At 45.6% G+C, this 18103-nt stretch overlaps 1 protein-coding gene and 1 pseudogene across 2 annotated transcripts in view; one reads left to right on the top strand and one right to left on the bottom strand.

The window, feature by feature from the left end:
• The window catches only part of TENT4B (terminal nucleotidyltransferase 4B), a 67991-nt gene extending 52883 nt beyond the window's left edge, over nucleotides 1-15108 (bottom strand). Inside the window, exon 1 of one of the 2 annotated variants that reach the window (XM_026494725.4) lies at nucleotides 14412-15108. In XM_026494725.4, coding sequence (XP_026350510.2) covers nucleotides 14412-15043 — 632 coding nt within the window. In that variant the 5' untranslated portion in view covers nucleotides 15044-15108. The remainder of the gene's footprint in view (nucleotides 1-14411) is intronic. The other variant, XM_026494724.4, reaches the window with a different exon arrangement.
• Nucleotides 2168-2556, top strand: LOC113252222 (40S ribosomal protein S15a-like; annotated as a pseudogene).
• Nucleotides 15109-18103: the final 2995 nt, after the last annotated feature.

The following is an 18103-nucleotide window of genomic DNA, read 5'->3' as shown; positions in this document are numbered from 1 at the left end:
CAGTGGATATTTGATGCAACTAAGGAATTAATGTTAATTTGTTTAGGTGTAATTACAGCATTGTGATTATGGTTTCTTTTAAAGTCCTTATCTAGAGACATATACAGACACATTTATACAAAATGATGTGACATCTGTAATTTGCTTCAAAGTAAAGTGACGTAGGAATGAACATAAGGTGGGCTGGTGAATAAGTCTGGCCAGGGCTGATCACTGCTGAAGCTGTACGATGAGTACACGGAGGTTCATTATTCTCTCCACTTCCATATTGTTTGTAATTTTCCATAATAAATAGGTTTTACAAAATTAACTGGAATAATTTCAGACCTCCTTTTGGTTGAGGTCTACCATCCTCCTGGTGGGCCCTGTTCACGATCTACCTCAATTATGCTAAATACTATATATCCAACTTGTCCCTTTAGAGCTTATCATTTGAAACCAATACAATGTTTTTCTTTTCCAACCCTCCACAATCTTTTTTTTTTAAGATTTTATTTATTTATTTATTTATTTATTTATTTATTTATTTTTTAAAGATTTTATTTATTTATTCGACAGAGATAGAGACAGCCAGCGAGAGAGGGAACACAAGCAGGGGGAGTGGGAGAGGAAGAAGCAGGCTCATAGCAGAAGAGCCTGATGTGGGGCTCGATCCCAGATCGCCGGGATCACGCCCTGAGCCGAAGGCAGACGCCTAACTGCTGTGCCACCCAGGCGCCCCAAGATTTTATTTATTTGACAGAGAGAGACACAGTGAGAGAGGGAACACAAGCAGGGGGAGTGGGAGAGGGAGAAGCAGGCTTCCCGCTGAGCAGGGAGCCCGACGTGGGGCTCGATCCCAGAACCCTGGGATCACGCCCTGAGCTGAAGGCAGACGCCTAATGACTGAGCCACCCAGGCGCCCCCAACCCTGCACAATCTAACCGATCTTTCAAAACATTAGCAAAAATCTCCACCCAAAGCTTGCCCTTACTTCATTAGTCAAAAGCAACCTCTCCACCTTCAGCACTGTCTATTCCACCAAACCGTAATTTTCCAGGAGGTAAGGAACATGTTTTACTGTCATTACTTCCCACAATAAGTCTAGCACAATAGTTTGCACATAACAGTGGATTACCCGGCCAAAAAAATGTGTGGATCAGTTCTGGCCTGTGCAGGGATGAGTGGCAAAACCAACAAGTAATACCAAAAGCAGAGGACACATTTACAAATTCTATAGGTCATGAAGAATGGATGAACACATTGTGATAGATCCTAGATCCATTAGGGAATACTACTGACATTACAAAGTAACACCAATATTACACACAACAGTATGGATGAGTCTCCAAAACATTGTGGTAAGAGAAAGAAGTCAGGTACGAAAGATTACAGAGTATACATCATTTCATTTACATGAAACCCTAGAAAAGGCAAGTGGTCGCTTAAAGCAAGAGATGAGGTAAGGGGATTGACGATAAAGGCACGAGGGTACTTTCTGAGTGATGGAAATGTTCGACAGCCCTCCCTGTACCTTGATTGTTATAGTTACACAAATGTATATATTTGCCCAGTCACCAAACTGTACAATTAAAATGGGTGAATACTATAATTGTAAGTTACGCCCTAATAAAATTATTTAAATATCATAAAATTAGAATTTAAAATTATAAATAATTGTGGGTTTTTTTTTTTTTAAGATTTTATTTATTTGTCAGAGAGAGGGGAGAGAGAAAGAGGGCACACAAGCAGGGGGGAGCAGCAGGCAGAGGAAAAAGCAGGCTTCCCCATCGAGCAAGGAGCCCCATGTGGGACTTGATCCCAGCACCCTGGGAACATGATCTGAACCAAAGGTAGACACTTAACCCACTGAGTCACCTAGGCATTCCTGTGGGGTTTTCTAAAATTTTACTTATTTGAGACAGAGCGTGAGCACAAGCAGGGGGAAAAGGCAGAGGGAGAGGGAGAAACAGGCTCCCCAGTGGGCAGCGTGCCCAATGCGGGGCTCGATCCCAGGCCCCTGGGATTGTGACTTGTGCCAAAGGCAGACACTTAACCAACAGAGCCATCCAGGCGCCCCAAAATTATAAATATCTGTAATAGGACAGACCAAGAGCTTTTACAAATTAATAAGACAGCAAAAGAAAGCCAGGCAATGCTCTTTCCACCATCTTTCCCTGCCGCCATAATGGTGCACACAAATGTCCTGGCAGGTGCTCTCAAAAGCATTAGCAATGCTGAAGAGAGAGGCAAATGCCAGGTTCTTATTAGGCCATGCTCCAAAGTCATCATCTGGTTTCTGTGATGATGAAGCATGGTTACACTGGCGAATCTGAAATCACTGATGATCACAGAGCTGGGAAAACTGTCGTGAACCTCACAAGCAGATTAAATAAGTGTGGAGTGATCAGCCCCAGATTTGATGTACAACTCAAAGATTGAGAAAAATGTCAGAATCATCTGCTCCCCTCCCACCAGTTTGGTTTCATTGTACTGACAACCTCAGCTGGCATCATGGACAACGAAGAAGCGAGACAAAAACACACAGGAGGGAAAATCCAGGGATTCTTTTTCTAGGGATGTAATACATAATGTGCAAATAAAATGCCTCAATGGACAACCCCCTCCCAAAAAAAAGGCAAGAAAAGGAAAAAAAAAAAAAAAGCTGGCAAGGGAAACAAGCAATTAAAAAAAAAAGCCAATTAATGTGAACGTATGTGCAAATTATATCAATGATAGACTATTTTTCACCCATAAAATTGGCAAAAACTGTTTTCTTTTGTATTGGTTTCAAATATAATATTTAGCATTGGTGAGGATTTAGGGGAAACTGGGATTCTTGAACACTGCTGATCTAAGGGTAAACTGGCCCAATCTTTCCACAGGTAAGAGTGGCAAAAGCCTGACAAGGTACAAATACCTTCCAGTCTAAAACTTTATGTGCCAAGACAATTCTTGGAGAAAGAATAGTCTTTAACAAATGGCGCTGAGACAACTGGATATCCACAGGCAAAAGAATGAAGTCGGACCTCTACCTCACACCATATACAAAAATGAACTCAAGATGGATCTAAGACCTGGGATGCCTGGGTGGCTCAGTCGGTTGGGCACCCCACTCTTGATCTTGCCTCAGGTCTTGAATTCAGGGATGTGAGTTCAAGCCCTGCGTTAAAAAAAAAAAAAAAAAGGATCTAAAACCTAAATGTAGGAGCACGTGGCTGGTTCAGTCAGCAGGTGACTCTTCATCTTGGGGTCATGAATTTGAGCCCCATGTTAGGTGGAGAGATCGCTTAAAAAAATAAAAATAAAATAAAATACCTAAGTGTAAGAGCTAAAACTGTAAGACTCTTAGAAGGTACATGGGTTAATTTTCATGATCTTGAATTAGGCAGTGGTTTCTCGGATATAACACCTAAAGCACAAGCAACAGAAAAAAATAATGCACATACTGGAATTTCTAAAATAGGAAGAAAACAACCCTTTGTACTTCAAAGAACACTATAAAGAAAGTAAAAAGACAATCCACGGAAAGGAAGAAGTCCCTGCAAATCATCTATCTAAAAAGAGTCTAGTATCTAGAACATATGAACGACTCTTCGACTAAACAAAAAGACAACCCAATTAAAACATGGCCTACAAGCACATGCAAAGATGTTTACCATTAGCTTTTCGAAAATGCAAATCAAAACTACAAGGAGATACTACTTCACACCCAATAGGATGGCTGAAATCAAAAAGACAATGAAAAAAGTTGACAACAATATGGAGACACTGGAAACCTCATACATTGCTGGTGGGAATGGAGAATGTTAACAGCTACTTTATATGATCCAGTAATTCCATTCCTAGGTACTAACCCAAGAGAAACAGAAACATATGTCCACATGCAAACTTACACGTGAATGTTCATAGCAGCAGTATTTATAATGGCCCAAAACTGGCAACAACCCAACTGTCCATCAACTCGTAAATGGATAAACAAAAAGCCACATATTTTATGATTCCATTCTTATGAAATGTTCGGAATAGTAAATCTATAGAGAGAGAAGATCTGTATGAGTTTGCCAGGGGCTGAAGGTGAAGGGTAGAGTGGGGAGTGATAATGGGGACGGGGTTTCTTTCTAGGGTGATGAAAATGTTCCAGAATTAGGGGCGCTTGGGTGGCTCGGTCAGTTGAGCGTCTGCCTTCAGCTCAGGTCATGATCCCAGGGTCCCAGGATCAAGCCCCGGGTCGGGCTCCCTGCTTGGTAGGGAGTCTGCTTCTCCCTCTCCGGGCCCCCACCACTTGTGCACACTCTCTCTCTGTCAAATAAATAAAATCTTTTTTTTTTAAATTAATTAATTAATTAAATTAAAATAAAATGTTCCGGAATTAGATAATGGTGACAGTTACACAACTCCTGTAATATTCTAAAACCCCTGAACTGTATACTTTAAAAGGGTAAATGCGGTGCCATGCGAACTACATCTCAGTAAAAATAAGTACAAAAATAAAAGAAATAATCCTGTCTGGAGCAAAGGCTCCTCTAAAAACACGTTTTTTCTAAAAAACAAAAAATTAGAAACAAAGCAAATATCCACCTGGGGATTCCTGAACTAAATGAAGGTGCACTAAACCAACGGATACCATGCCCACACAAAGCAGGCACACAGAGTCCTACTAAAGGTAATGAGGTATTAAAAATTGCCTTAGGGGGTGCCTGGGTAGCGCAGTAGTTAAAGCGTCTGCCTTCGGCGCAGGGCGTGATCCTGGCGTTCCGGGATCGAGTCCCACATCGGGCTCCTCCGCTGGGAGCCTGCTTCTTCCTCTCCCACTCCCCCTGCTGTGTTCCCTCTCTCGCTGGCTGTCTCTGTCAAATAAATAAATAAATAAATCTTAAAAAAAAAAAAATTGCCTTAGAGGGGCAACTGGATGGCTCAGTCAATTGAGCATCCATCCAACTCTTGATTTCGACCTCAGGGTTGTATGATCAAGCCCCACACTGGGCGTGGAGCCTGCTTAAGATTCTATCTCGCCCTCTCCCTCTGCCCCATCCCCTGTTCATATGCTTGCACGTGCGTGCCCGCTCTCTCACTCTCTCATAAATAAATAAATAAATAAATAAATAAATAAATATTGCCTTAGAAATAAATTTTATATGAAAGATATTTGTTCTATTAATAGTTCTTTTTCAGTCAAAAAAACTATGCCTGTGGGGCGCCTGGGTGGCTCAGTCAGTTAGGCGTCCGATTCTTGGTTTCTGCTCAGGTCATGATCTCAGGGCTGTGGGATCAAGCTTGTTGTCCGGCTCCACGCTCAGCCCAGAGTCCGCTTGAGATCCTCTCTCTCCTTCTGCCCCTCTCCTCAACCCTGCTCGCACATGCACTCTCCCTCTCTCTCTCAAATAAATAAGTAAAATCTTTTTTAAAAAAGTACACCCACAATATTCTAATACCCTTCCCCCAAAGATGAAAACAATCTTAGGATAAAGCCAATTCTAACTCTGGCCTCCAGGTTGTGAGAGAATAAATTTTTGTTATTTAAAAAAATTTTTTTATCCTTTATTGGGAAAAAAATTTTAAGTATACTCACAGTAGGAATCCATATTGATAAAAAGAAAAAAGGAAATATATGTATACATACACTGACAGTGTGAAAATATTCACAGCAAAATGTTAACAGTAGTTATATCCTGGAAATAGTATAATGGGGGCTAATTTTTTGTTTCTTTGGTGTAGCTGTATTTTCCAGTTTCTTGACAATTAGTATTAATTAGTAGTATTTAAACTATCTGTTGATTTTAAAAACAAGTATTCTAAAGGACAATGGTATTAACACCTCATACCAAGAAAGAAAGATTGAATAACTAACTTCAAGGAATAAAGACATTAAATTCCAAACTTCACCAGACACCTAACACTTCATTAAATCCAAATTGTTAGAAGTTAACTTTTAAAGCTCTACAACCACAATACTAATGGATTCTTACTCCTGCTGTGGCAGAAATTCAAAACACTTGATGGTACTGAAAGTTACATTATTTTGACAAAAATCAAAACAGTAAGGGAAACATGAAAGACCAGATCCCAGTTCTCACAGTCCAGAAACTGGTTCTGATGACACATGGTGTACTTGAGGATAAGTGTGAAGATGAAGAATTTACCCTGCAGTCTGAAGGCGTTGTTCCGATATAAAAATACAGTAAAAGCGGGGGGGGGGGGGGGGGCATCAGGATGACACCGTCAGTTAGGCATTTGACTCTTTGTTTTGGCTCAGGTCGTTATCTCAGGGTTGTCAGATCGAGCCCTGTGTCAGGCTCCGTGCTTGGCTCGGAGTCTGCTTGAGATTCTCTCTCCCTCTCCTGCCTCCCTCCCCTCACTATGCATTCGCGTGCTTACTCTTTCTCTCAAATTAATAAAATTTTTCTTAAAAAGTACTGTAACTTCACCACCACCACCAAAAACCACCACTAACAAGTGTTTACTCCCCAAAAGATAGCCAAGCTGACAGAAAATAAAGCTTACTCATAACATACAAAAGGACAGGACTCTAAATTTTGAAATCAACTCTGCAGTTGTCTTTTCACATATTTTTAAAAAGTGAAAATAAAGCTCTACTTCATACTAGCTTCTAAGAAAAAGCAACATGTAAAGGAAATACTGCAAAGTACTTCAGAGATTAAAAAAAAACTTAAAATGAGTTTTACTTAGAAATTTTTAATTAAGGACATTCTCAATACTGCCAAGAAGTTTTTAAAATAAAAATAGAGTTGGGGCGCCTGGGTGGCTCAGCTGGTGAAGCCTCTGACGCCTGGTTTTGGCTCAGATTGTGATCTCAGGGTCGTGAAACTGAACCTCACATCAAGCTCTGTGAGTTCGGCACCCAGTCTGCTTAAGATTCTTTCTCCCTCTTCCTCTGCCCCTCCCCCATTCTCACTCTCTCTCTTCCTAAATAAACAAAATCTTTTTTTTTTAATAAAATAAAAATTAAAGTTAAAATTAGGTGAGGCTATTTATGAGGTTAGTATGCTACAAGCACAATGAACCATCTCTACCTATATGAGAACAACTAAAATAAAATACAGGGGTAACACTAAATGCTGGCAAGCATGAAGAGAAACAGGACCGCACACGTCACTGATAGGAATGTATCAGGACACAACCGCTCTAAAAGAGTTCAGCAGTTTCTTTTAAAACTAAATATGTACTTGGGGCACCTGGGTGGCTCAGTCGGTTGAGCCTACGACTTCTGGTTTCAGCTCAGGTCATGATCTCAGGGTTGTGGGATCAAGCCCTGCCATCAGGCTCCACGCCTGGCAAGCAGTCTGCTTGGGATTCTCTCTCTCTCTCCCCTGCCCCTCACCCAGTGTGTGCACACTCGCTCTGTCTCTCTAAAATAAATAAATAAAGTAAAAATAAATATGTACTTATCATATGACGCAGCACTTTTAGGCATTTACCGCCCAAAAACGAAACATGATGCTCACATAAAAATGTGTATGCGAGGGGCGTCTGGGTGGTGCAGTCGTTAAGCGCCTGCCTTCGACTCAGGGCGTGATCCCAGCATTCTGGGATCGAGCCCCACATCAGGCTTCTCCGCTAGGAGCCTGCTTCTCCCTCTCCCACTCCCCCTGCTTGTGTTCCCTCTCTCGCTGGCTGTCTCTCTCTGTCAAATAAATAAATAAAATCTTTAAAAAAAATGTGTATGAGAAAGTTTATAGCCACTTTATTTGTAATAGCCAAAAACTGGAAACTCTTCTGGTATATGTCCTTCAACGGGTGAACCATTAAACAAACTATGGTACATCCACACTTTGGAATACTACTCAACATTAAAAAGGAATGAACTATTAATACAAGAAACAATTTGGATAGATCTCAAAGGAATTATGGTAAGAGGAAAAAAGCCAAAGTAACATACTGTGTGATTCCATTTATCTAACATTCTCAAAATAACAAAATTACAGAGATGAGGGGCGCCTGGGTGGCAAAGCGGTTAAGCGTCTGCCTTCGGCTCAGGGCGTGATCCCAGCATTGTGGGATCGAGCCCCACATCAGGCTCCTCTGCTATGAGCCTGTTTCTTCCTCTCCCACTCCCCCTGCTTGTGTTCCCTCTCTTGCTGGCTGTCTCTATCTCTGTCAAATAAATAAATAAAATCTTAAAAAAAAAAAAAATTACAGAGATGGAGAACAGCTTAGTGATTGCTCAGGGTTAGAGATGACGGTGCGTGTGCGTGAAAATAAAGGGTTAGCATGAGGGATCTCTAAGGTGCTGGTGTAGTTCTGTATCTTGATTGTGGTGGTGTCACACAAATCTACACATGATAAAACTGCACAGAACCACACACACACACACACACACACGCTAATGCAGGCATGTAAAATGGGTGAAATCTAAATCAGTCTATGAACTGTAACAATGTCAATTTCCTGGGTTTGATATTAAACTATAGTTATATAAGATGTTACCACTGCATGAAACTAGGTGAAGGGAACATGGGATCTCTGTGTACTGTTTTTTTTGCACTTTTCTGTGAATCTGTATTTTCAGAAGAAAAAGAAAAAAAAATCAGATGGGGCTATGCATGAGAAGGCTAATATAATAGAAAAAATTTAACACAGCATTTGGAACATGGTAAAAAGGTTACCACAAACACTCTGACTTTACTGTGCACTTTTAATAAATCAACTAATTTGAAAACACAGGCTTCGCAGACTATTCAAACTATTTCAGCAGACAGCATGACTGGAGGTAGAATTCTTGAGTTTAGTTACCAGATACTACATGAAATCTCTTATGGACATGGCAAGATTTTTTTCAGACTTGAAACTGTTCAAGTGAATAAGGAACCAGTGCACAACACAAACGTCTCCACACTGTTTCTTCCCCAAATCTTCAACTTCAATCTCCGTATGTTCCAAAGCCCTTAGTACACAAAAGTCTCTTACATCATCAGATAAAATTTGTACAATGAAAATAAATATATCGCCTGCTGTTTGGATGCAAATTAATGTAAAGTCTAGCTGAAGGCCGTCCTCAATTTCAATATTCCCCTGGGGAAAAAAATAATTCCATGTCATGTTAAAAATGGTAAAATGAACGGAAAGCCTTTATGGTATTCTGCAGCAGCTGAGTCCCTAGCAAATATTCTGAAGGATAGAAAGAACATTCTACTGGCAGTCTTCTGAATTCCTCAGGCAGGCTCTGAGCTGTCCAGTCAGCTCTGTAGGAAAGAGCAAAGACAGGAGTCTCAGACCAGCTGCTGGGAACTGGACCCTCTTTCTTCATATAAGCATCCTCTTTGGCCTAGAGCCCCCCTTCGGGATTACTCCACACCTATGTGTGTGTGAGTGATTAATACACAGTCTCTAGTGCCGTGGGTGTGATCCTGAAATAGTTTCCTCCACTAAATATTACTCCAATGGATTCAACAGAAGGGAGAATAGAAAGCTGAGTGAAATTATACAACAGCTTGCTTTTCTATCTTCCACACAAAAAGTGGCTGAAATTTTTCTCAGCTTCAGCAGGTATAAGAATAGCTAACTACAGCCATCTGACCTGTGCCCATATCAGCAGGGAAGCCCCTGAATTTTCTTCCCGTGGACTCTTCTAGGCTCCTACCGCTAGGATGTATTGGTAGGGGTTTCATGGAAGAAGTTGTGCTATAAGGCCATCCAACACACCCGGCCCAGCGCTGTTATAACACACACTGCCCCCCCGCCCCCGCCTTGGATCCTTCTAGTGTTCCTTTCCTATCCTTCTTCTACTGCAATATCCTAAACCTTCTGTGCGAATCCAGGGTAGACTCCAAAAAGCTCTATTCACTCACTGGTTCCTTCTGCCTTTCAACAGCTAAAAACTTAATGGGGGTTGAAAAAGACCCCACGCCCTGACGTACCAATGATTCTGACAGTGACGGTGTGCGGGTCATGGATTTTAGACAGAAGATGAGCTGTGACGTGGAAGTAGCTTAGCTGAACACAGTATACTAGATTTGGGGAGATCCACAAATATGAATTACACTGTTAGTGCAGAATCTAGCCTGTAGGAAACCCAACGTCTTCTTGAAATCACCTTTCGGTGCTCAAACGCAGTAAAACTGAAGGACCTGAGGGTTCTAGTTCGCCAACGAATTACTGGGGGCTACATTTGCAAAGGCACAGAAACTAATACTTAGAGCAAGCGCTTGGAAGAAGGCCTCTACCTTCCTTCATACTCAACACCATGTTCATACGCCTGACCGCTTACTTTGGAGCCCAGCATTAACAGCACTCCTATTGACCACATTGTGTAGAAATTAGCGGAAAGAGGCCATAAAGCCAGTGCCGAAGAATAGCGTCAGCATCTTGGACTTACCGTGATCTAGAGTACCGTGTACGTCAGGAAGGACACTGCCCCACTGCAGCAAAGCTGACTACGCCTTGGTCCCCAAATTCCAACTCAGCGCTAGACGGCTTCACCTAAACATCACGTACTGTTCACTCCAAATACACAATCCCATCCCTTATTGGCAAGAATAACAGCGATGTCTCCCCACTCTGGTTCAAAGCTACAGTGTGATTATTTAACCCAGAAAGGCAGTCAGGGTCCTCTTCACCCTCACCATGTAGGATTGCTCACAGTCACTCGTTCGAGCCCTGGTCAAGAAATGATTCCTTAAAACCAAGTTTCAAAGCAGGGTCTTCTTGATGTCCCACAGTCAAATTCAGGCTCCAAAACACTACCGTGAACAAGTCGTCCAAGCCTTGAAAAAAAAATATCTACAGATCTGGCAATGCAGCCAACACAAACCTATCCATCTTCCACAAGAAGTTTCTAGACACGTTGGGGGGGGGGGTGCATTCAAGACTAAGGACTCTGAATCTCCATAAAGTAACTGTGTTCACTACTTTTTTGACATTGCTTCTTTCTCTATGGTAATCAACAATTAAATCTTTGAAAAGGGTTTATGGCTCATTTTCATGGACAACCAGAAGGAGCAGGTGGACTGCTTCCTACATACACAGCCAGCCTTGGAGGGGAATGAATTCCAAGAAATAGAATAGTGAAAGCAACTTTAAAAAGAAAAAAAAAAAATAAATAAAGGAACATGAGCAAACTCCCTGAGTCTGTGGGTACACAGAGAAGGCTGAGGTGGTGAGCAGATTTTTAATTTTTTTTTTAAGATTTTATTTTTAAATAATTTCTCTGCCCAAAACGGGGCTCAAACTCACAACGCCGAGATCAAGAGTCACATGCTCCACTGACTCAACCAGCCAGGAACCCCTAGTTGGACTTCATTTTGAGAGAGAATATGAAGCCTTCAGGATGAAATCCAAATATCTTACTCTACATTTAAGAAATTTCCAGGCACCTGGGTGGCTCAGTCAGTTAAGCGTCTGACTCTCGATTTCAGCTCAGGTCATGTTCTCAGGGTCATGAGACAGAGCTTTGCAGTGGGCTCTGTGCTCAGCACAGAGTCCGCTTGAGATTCTCTCTCTCCTTCTCCCTCTGCTCCTCCCCCCTGCCTCTCTCAAGTAAATAAATAAATCTAAGAAAAGAAAGAAAGGAAGGAAGGAAGGAAGGAAGGAAGGAAGGAAGGAAGGAAGAAAGAAAGAAAGAAAGGAAGAAAGAAAGAAAGAAAGGAAGAAATTTCTATCTTAGAGGCCTCTGGGTGGCTCAGCTGGTTAGGCAACCAACTCTTGATTTCACCTCAGGTCATGATATCAGGGTCCTGGGATTGAGCTCTGCGTGGGGCTTCAAACTCAGCATGGAGTCGGCTGGAGATTCTCTCTCTCCCTCTGCCCCTCCCCCCTGCTCATGCACGCTCTCTCTAAATAAATAAAATATTAAAAAAAAAAAAAAAAGAAATTTCCATCCTAACTAGTGACCTAGTGGATTAGAGAAAATGTATACATAAAAGGAAAAATAAACATAAGCAGGCTATAGCAAGAGCACGAAGCAAGTAATTCAAGAGTTCAAAGGAAGAACCACAAAAATGAAGGACCTGGACAACAGAGAAGTCAGGATTTTGAACTGTATCTTGGAGAGTTCAGGGAATATGTCAACCAGTTTGGCTGAGAGAGAGAATACAGAGACCAAGGAAGATGGGAGAGAGCGTATGTATACAGCAGTCCCACAGTTCCAGTCCACTGTTCTTGAGCCTTCTACTCCTCTCCCTATCTGGACTCGAGTCAGTTCAGAGACCAGGAACCACTACAATTTGTTGACCTATTAGCTAAACGTCAGTCCCCAGAACTCAGAATGCTAGTAACAGTTTTACTAAATTTAATCTCAGAATAGTGTAACATTGAGGTGCACTGTGAATTCAGATTTTTAAATACCTGTACTAAAAATAGCAAAACTTCTGTAAAAGTCAAGACGCAAAAATTCACAAATCAAAACAAGAATTTTTAAACCCAGACACTCTCACAAAAACAGTCAGGAACTGCTAAATAACACAGAAAATTTTACCACTGACGTCCTCTAAAGGAAAAGGCAGAAGAATGGAAAGTCTTATGAAGTGATAAACAGTTTTAAAAACAGGTTTACAATCAGGTTTTAAACAGTAAAACCTCTGGGAAATGGAAATTCCTCTCCTTAATCCCTCTGAGGACAATATATCTGAATCAGGAGTAAGAACACCCTGCCTCTACCTAAGTTCCAATGTGAACCTTTTACCGTAATCCTAACATTAAATAGCAAGTAGAGGAGAAGACAATTTCTAATCTGTCAAAAAGAAAAGCAGTCACTGTTTTGGATTTATCACCTATCTTTCCAGACACATAGGCAGAAGCTTCAGTAAAACGAAACTAGGAAACTTCAAGGTTTTAGTTGACCGTGATTACTTAACTGGAGCTTATTTCTGCGAAATGAAACTACCAGAACCTTTAAAAATCAATTTGCTTGTCGCTAAACCACAGGTTTACGCTTGTCTCGGAAATGCTAACAGGATGGAACCCATGAGCCTTTTATTAAAATGTGATGACCATGGAGAGCGCCCTTGAAGCTTAGCAACAGAGGACTCAACCCTAAAAGGTTCCCCTCTGGGAAAGTGAGGACAGGTTTGACATGTAACCCAGCGCCAGTCCGAAAACGCTTGACTGCATTTTCCATAAAAGGTGGGAGTTGTAATAGTAGCATATAGCAGACACCAGCCCACTAGAAGCAGATGGAACCCACCAACTCATTTTACCCAGACCTCCAAAAAGGTACACAGAACTGTCTGTGCTTGCCAAAGCAGGGCAGATCTGAATGGGTGACTCTAAGAAAATGTTTCACAAAGGATTACTAATGGTATTGCATTTGCCTACTGTTGCCCCCAATGTAAAACGGGATCTGGAAAATGAAAAACAATTTGAAAGCTCATTCTCCATACTAAGGCTGAACACATACACACACACACACACACACACACACACACACACGGCCCAAATTTTTATTTTACAGAATAAAGAAAGACTCAGTAACCTATTCTAGCACAGGGGCTCTTCTAGAAGGGATATTTAGCTGGAAACATTCCCTGCTTATGTACGTAGTTCACCAAGGGTCAGGTAAGATTCCATTTTGTAACAGCTGAACTTTAAACAGAAAGTCATTAATGGTGCAACATTCACTCATTAGCATGAAGCTACCCCCTAGAATGAAAAGCACTGGCTGTATCTGCTAGGATGACAACTTTACAGTGAGAAGCTAGATCCGAGGATCCTGAACTCCTAGAAAGTTCTATCGGCCTCAGAAGAGCTCACCATCTCCACCGGCCTAAACTTAGCCGTCACCCTATTTCTCAATCGCCACAGCAAAAGGCATCGCTAATATCAGAAAATTATCTTAAATAAAAAATTAAGAGACGGGCAAAAGGGTCAACAGCAGGCAAAACCTTACAGGGCTGACATGATTCCTGTTTGGGATTGGGGGAGGGGGAGGAGCTTTCTGGATGTTTCTATTCTTGGCAAGGAAAGCACCTCCAGGTCCTGTACCATCAAAAGGCACTAACACAGAAATGTTCTCAGGGAATCAATGATTTGGCAGTGCTAACAGACTTCATCTTGGGGTGTGCTGATGCGGAGCAAGATGGGGAAGGCTGGAAGGGGGAAACTGGGGAATGTGTGTTTGACTAGGGGGGATGGGAGGAAAGAGTAGATGGATAAGGGGGCCAGGAAAGGTGAGGACTGTTAAGGGGGAGAGTGTGGATGACTAAGGGAGGTGAGGGGAGGATGTGGATGGCTGAGTGGATGTCCAGAAAAGGCCTGGAAGGCTGAGGGGGAGGGGGAAAAGGTGTGGACCGCTAAGGAGTGGGGGAAGGTGTGGATGGCGGAGGGATGAACGGATGGCCATCAGCCCCCAGAGGAGCGGCAACGCAGGCCGAGGGGGGTGGCCTCGCCCAGGCTCCCCCCAATCCACCTTCTGTGGGCGTGTGCCCGGCTGCGCGTGTGCAAGGGCCAGGCCACCAGGCCGCAGGGACACCACTCACCCCACGACTCCCTGGTTGTAGTTCCTCCGCTTCCACGGGGTCCCGCTGTACACGCCCCCGCTGCCGTCGGCCCGGCCGCCCCCCGCGGCCCGCCCTCCGCTGGGCTGCAGCAGGCTGTAGTTGAGTCCGTAGGTGCTGGCCTTATTGTCGCGCTTCCTCTTGTTGCTGCTGCCCGAGGCCGGGTCCGCGGGCTCCGCGGCGGGGACGGCGGCGGAGGAGTGTGGGGACGAGGACGCGGAGGGGGACGGGGACGCCGAGGGGCCCGCGGCAGCCCGGCGGGCCCAGGCCGCCGGCTGATGGTGGTTGTTGTTGTTGTTGGTCGTCTCCAGGGGCAGGAAGTCCCGCTGCTCCGCGGACTGCGCGTGGCCGCCCAGCAGGCGCTCCCCGGAGCGGTACATGCCGGCCGGGGCCGGGGCCGGGGCCGGGGCCGCGCCGCCGGGGCTGCCGGTGCTGCTGCCGCTCCCGCCGGTGGCCGTGCTGCTGCCGCCGCCGCCGCTCGCGCCGCCGCTGCTGTGACAGTGGTGGTTGAAGTAGAGGTTCCTCAGCCCCTGGGTCGTCTCCCAGATCTGCATCCACAGACTGTTGGACGGTCCGAGCTGCTCTGGCTGGAACCAGGCGATCCTCGGATCCATCAAACGGCGGCGGCCGCTGCCCCCGCCCCTCCCGGCCGCCCGCAGGGCCGCCGCCGCCGCCGCCGCGCCTCAGGCGCACGCCCGGCCTCGGCGGCTGCTGCTGCTGCTGCTGCTGCCGCTGCTGCTGCTGCTGCTGCTGCTACTGCTGCTCGGGGCCCGCCGCGGGCGGCGCGGTCGCGCAGGGAGCCCGGCCGGCGCCGGCGGCGTCGCTCCCGCCCTCGGGGGCTCCGCGGGCCCTCCCCCCCTCCCTCCGCCCCTTCGCCGAGCCCCTGTCACTGGGGTCCCCGTGCAAATGGCGGCGGCGGCAGCGGCGGCGCCTCGGGAGTAGGGCGAGCGGCAGCAGCGGCGGCGGCGGCGGCGGCGGCGGCGGGGGCAGCGGCGGCGGCGGCGGCGGCAGCGGCGGCGGGACGCGCCTGCTCCGTAGCGTCCTCGCGCCTCCGGCCCCGGGGCGGGGCCTCCGCCGGCTCCGCCCCGCTCGCTCCGCCCCCGCTCCGCCCCCGCCCTCCCGCGCTCGCCCCGCCCCGCCCCTGCCGCGCCGCGCCGCGCCGCCCGGTCAGTCCCGGCGGCCGCGCCGTGCGTCACAGAGGCCGCGGTGCGGCGCGGCGGGGGCCGCAACCGCCTGACCCAACCGTCCCCGCGGTATCTGAAGAAGGGGCCGCATGTACCTGGGCGTCCAGGCGCCCGTGATGCGCGTGCCGCCCCGGTCTAGGTTCCCGGTCCCTGAAACCGGGCGAGGCCGGACGGACGCCGGCCGGCTCCGCAGCGAACGGATTGTGGGAGGAGCCACCCCCACATCGTCCCCTCCCCCACCCACCGGCCTCTGGGACCCCCTCCGCTCTCGCGACCCCTCCCGAGATCTCCGCTCCAAGCCCGCCTCGGGGGCGGGGTGGGGGGGAGAAAACGTAACCCACCCCGGAGCATGTGCCCTGGACCCTGCATGGACGCGGGCTGTGCGGGCACCCCCGCTACCGCCCGCGGTACTGCGTCCCCGGGGTTTTGGAGCCGCAGGCCCTGACGGATCATCCCCCACCCCAGCCCAGACTGGGGAAACCTGCGCCCGCCCGCGTGGCTGGACGCGCTTCTTCGTTGAGCGTGTAAGCCATGGGCTCAGAACCACCTTCACACACCCAAAACCCGCTTTACACACACAGGCATACGGGAACGCGCCCAGATGCACAGACACGGAGGCAGCCACACACGCTGCTCGGCGTGGAAAGAATCGTCACTTGCCCTCAGGTGCACCAGCAGCCATGGAAAGCTCTCCTAGGTGCAGAATTAACTTTAAGAAAACCGAAAACCTTTTAAGCCTAAAATGAGGACCATGTCGTTGGCATCAGTAGAGATTTCCCACAAAGTGGTTATTTGCCTGTCTTCCCAATCCCTGTGGTAAAAGCGACAAGGAGAAGGGAATTTTAAGTATTTTAAATCATAAAGAGAAAAAATAAGTGGGCACGTTTCCTCCGTGCCCTCAGAGGTTGATCCAAAGTCCAGAATGAGTCCCTGATGCCGGATTTGGCCTTCTGTTTTGAAAGCTCAGTATCCTGGAAAGTTTGGGGCTTGGGGGCAAAGATGAAAAAATATTGGTCAAATTACGAAGCATTGCTCTACCCTTCTTCTTGAGACAACAACATGGCCATAAATAGGAAAGCACACCCCAAAAAACCCTACATAGAATTTCGGTTCATCCTATTTGCTGCCGATTTACTACAAATGAATATTAAAAGTATTCCCAGAATATAATTTGCTCCATACTGAGAATTACAAAGCCAGGAAAATGAGTAGTGGTATACTGAAGGCTATGCACACTGACAAATTCTACAAAAGTAAAACATTGTATAGAAACAGGTTTCTTTTGGGGTGCCCGGCTCTTGATCTCGGGGTTTTGAGTCCCAGCCCCAGGTTGGGTGTAGAGATTACCTAAAAATAAAAAACCTCAAAAAAAAAAAAAAAAGAAAAGAAACAGGTTTATTTTGACAACTTCCAATTTGTTTTAAAAATCAAACAGGAGGGGGGGCGCCTGGGTGGCACCTGGGTGGCACAGCGGTTAAGCGTCTGCCTTCAGCTCGGGGCGTGATCCCAGCGTTCTGGGATCGAGTCCCACATCGGGCTCCTCCGCTATGAGCCTGCTTCTTCCTCTCCCACTCCCCCTGCTTGTGTTCCCTCTCTCGCTGGCTGTCTCTATCTCTGTCAAATAAATAAAATCTTTTTAAAAAAAATCAAACAGGAGGGTGCACCTGGGTGGCTCAGTCAGTGAAGCGTCGGCCTTCAGTTCAGGTCATGGTCCCGGGGTCATGGTCCTGGGGTCATGGTGCCAGGATCCTGGGATGGAGCCCCGCATCGAGCTCCCTGCTCAGCCCGGATCCTGCTTCTCCCTCTCCAACTCCCCCTGCTTGAGCTCTCTCTCTTTCTATCAAACAAATAAATAAATAAATCTTAAAAAAAAAAAAAAATCAAACAAGAGGGGTGCCTGGTGGCTCAGCTGGTTAAGCAACCAACAGGATCTCAGCTCAGGTCTTGATCTCAGGGATGCGAGTTCAACCCTGCTGGGTGTGGAGCCTACTTAAAAAAAAAAAAAAAAGTCAAACTAAGAAAATTGGAAAGCCTAAAAAAAAGTAAACATTATCAAGGCCCACCATCTAGAAATAATCCCCTTGAAGACTTTGTTAAAACATTTCCAAAAATCTGTCTCTGCACATGTTATGTGTCAAGATAGCCTTTTTTATTTTTACTTATTTATTTCAAATGTTATTCAGTCTTTAAAAATACTTTTTCAGATGTCCAAGAACACATTAAATGCCACTGATATCTAAGCCAAAAAAAAAAAAAGTATTCAAAGTTAATAGTTCTGGTAATAGTTCATACCAGAAATTAACATGTTATATTTGAGAACCCATTTATTTAAGCAAACCTTAAAAAATACTAAAGTATTGGCAAAATTATCAAATGGGCTAATATAAATAAAAGAACTTTGTGAAATGTGGGCTGAGAGGCAAGACGCTACTGTTTGTTCACCTGCAGGGAATGCTGACTAGTTAGCCCCATAACACATCCATGTTTCAG

The sequence above is a fragment of the Ursus arctos genome, unplaced genomic scaffold, assembly GCF_023065955.2.
Source record: "Ursus arctos isolate Adak ecotype North America unplaced genomic scaffold, UrsArc2.0 scaffold_19, whole genome shotgun sequence".
NCBI lineage: Eukaryota > Metazoa > Chordata > Mammalia > Carnivora > Ursidae > Ursus > Ursus arctos.
Note: the sequence above shows the minus strand (reverse complement) of the source record. Positions and strands in the feature narration are given on the sequence as shown.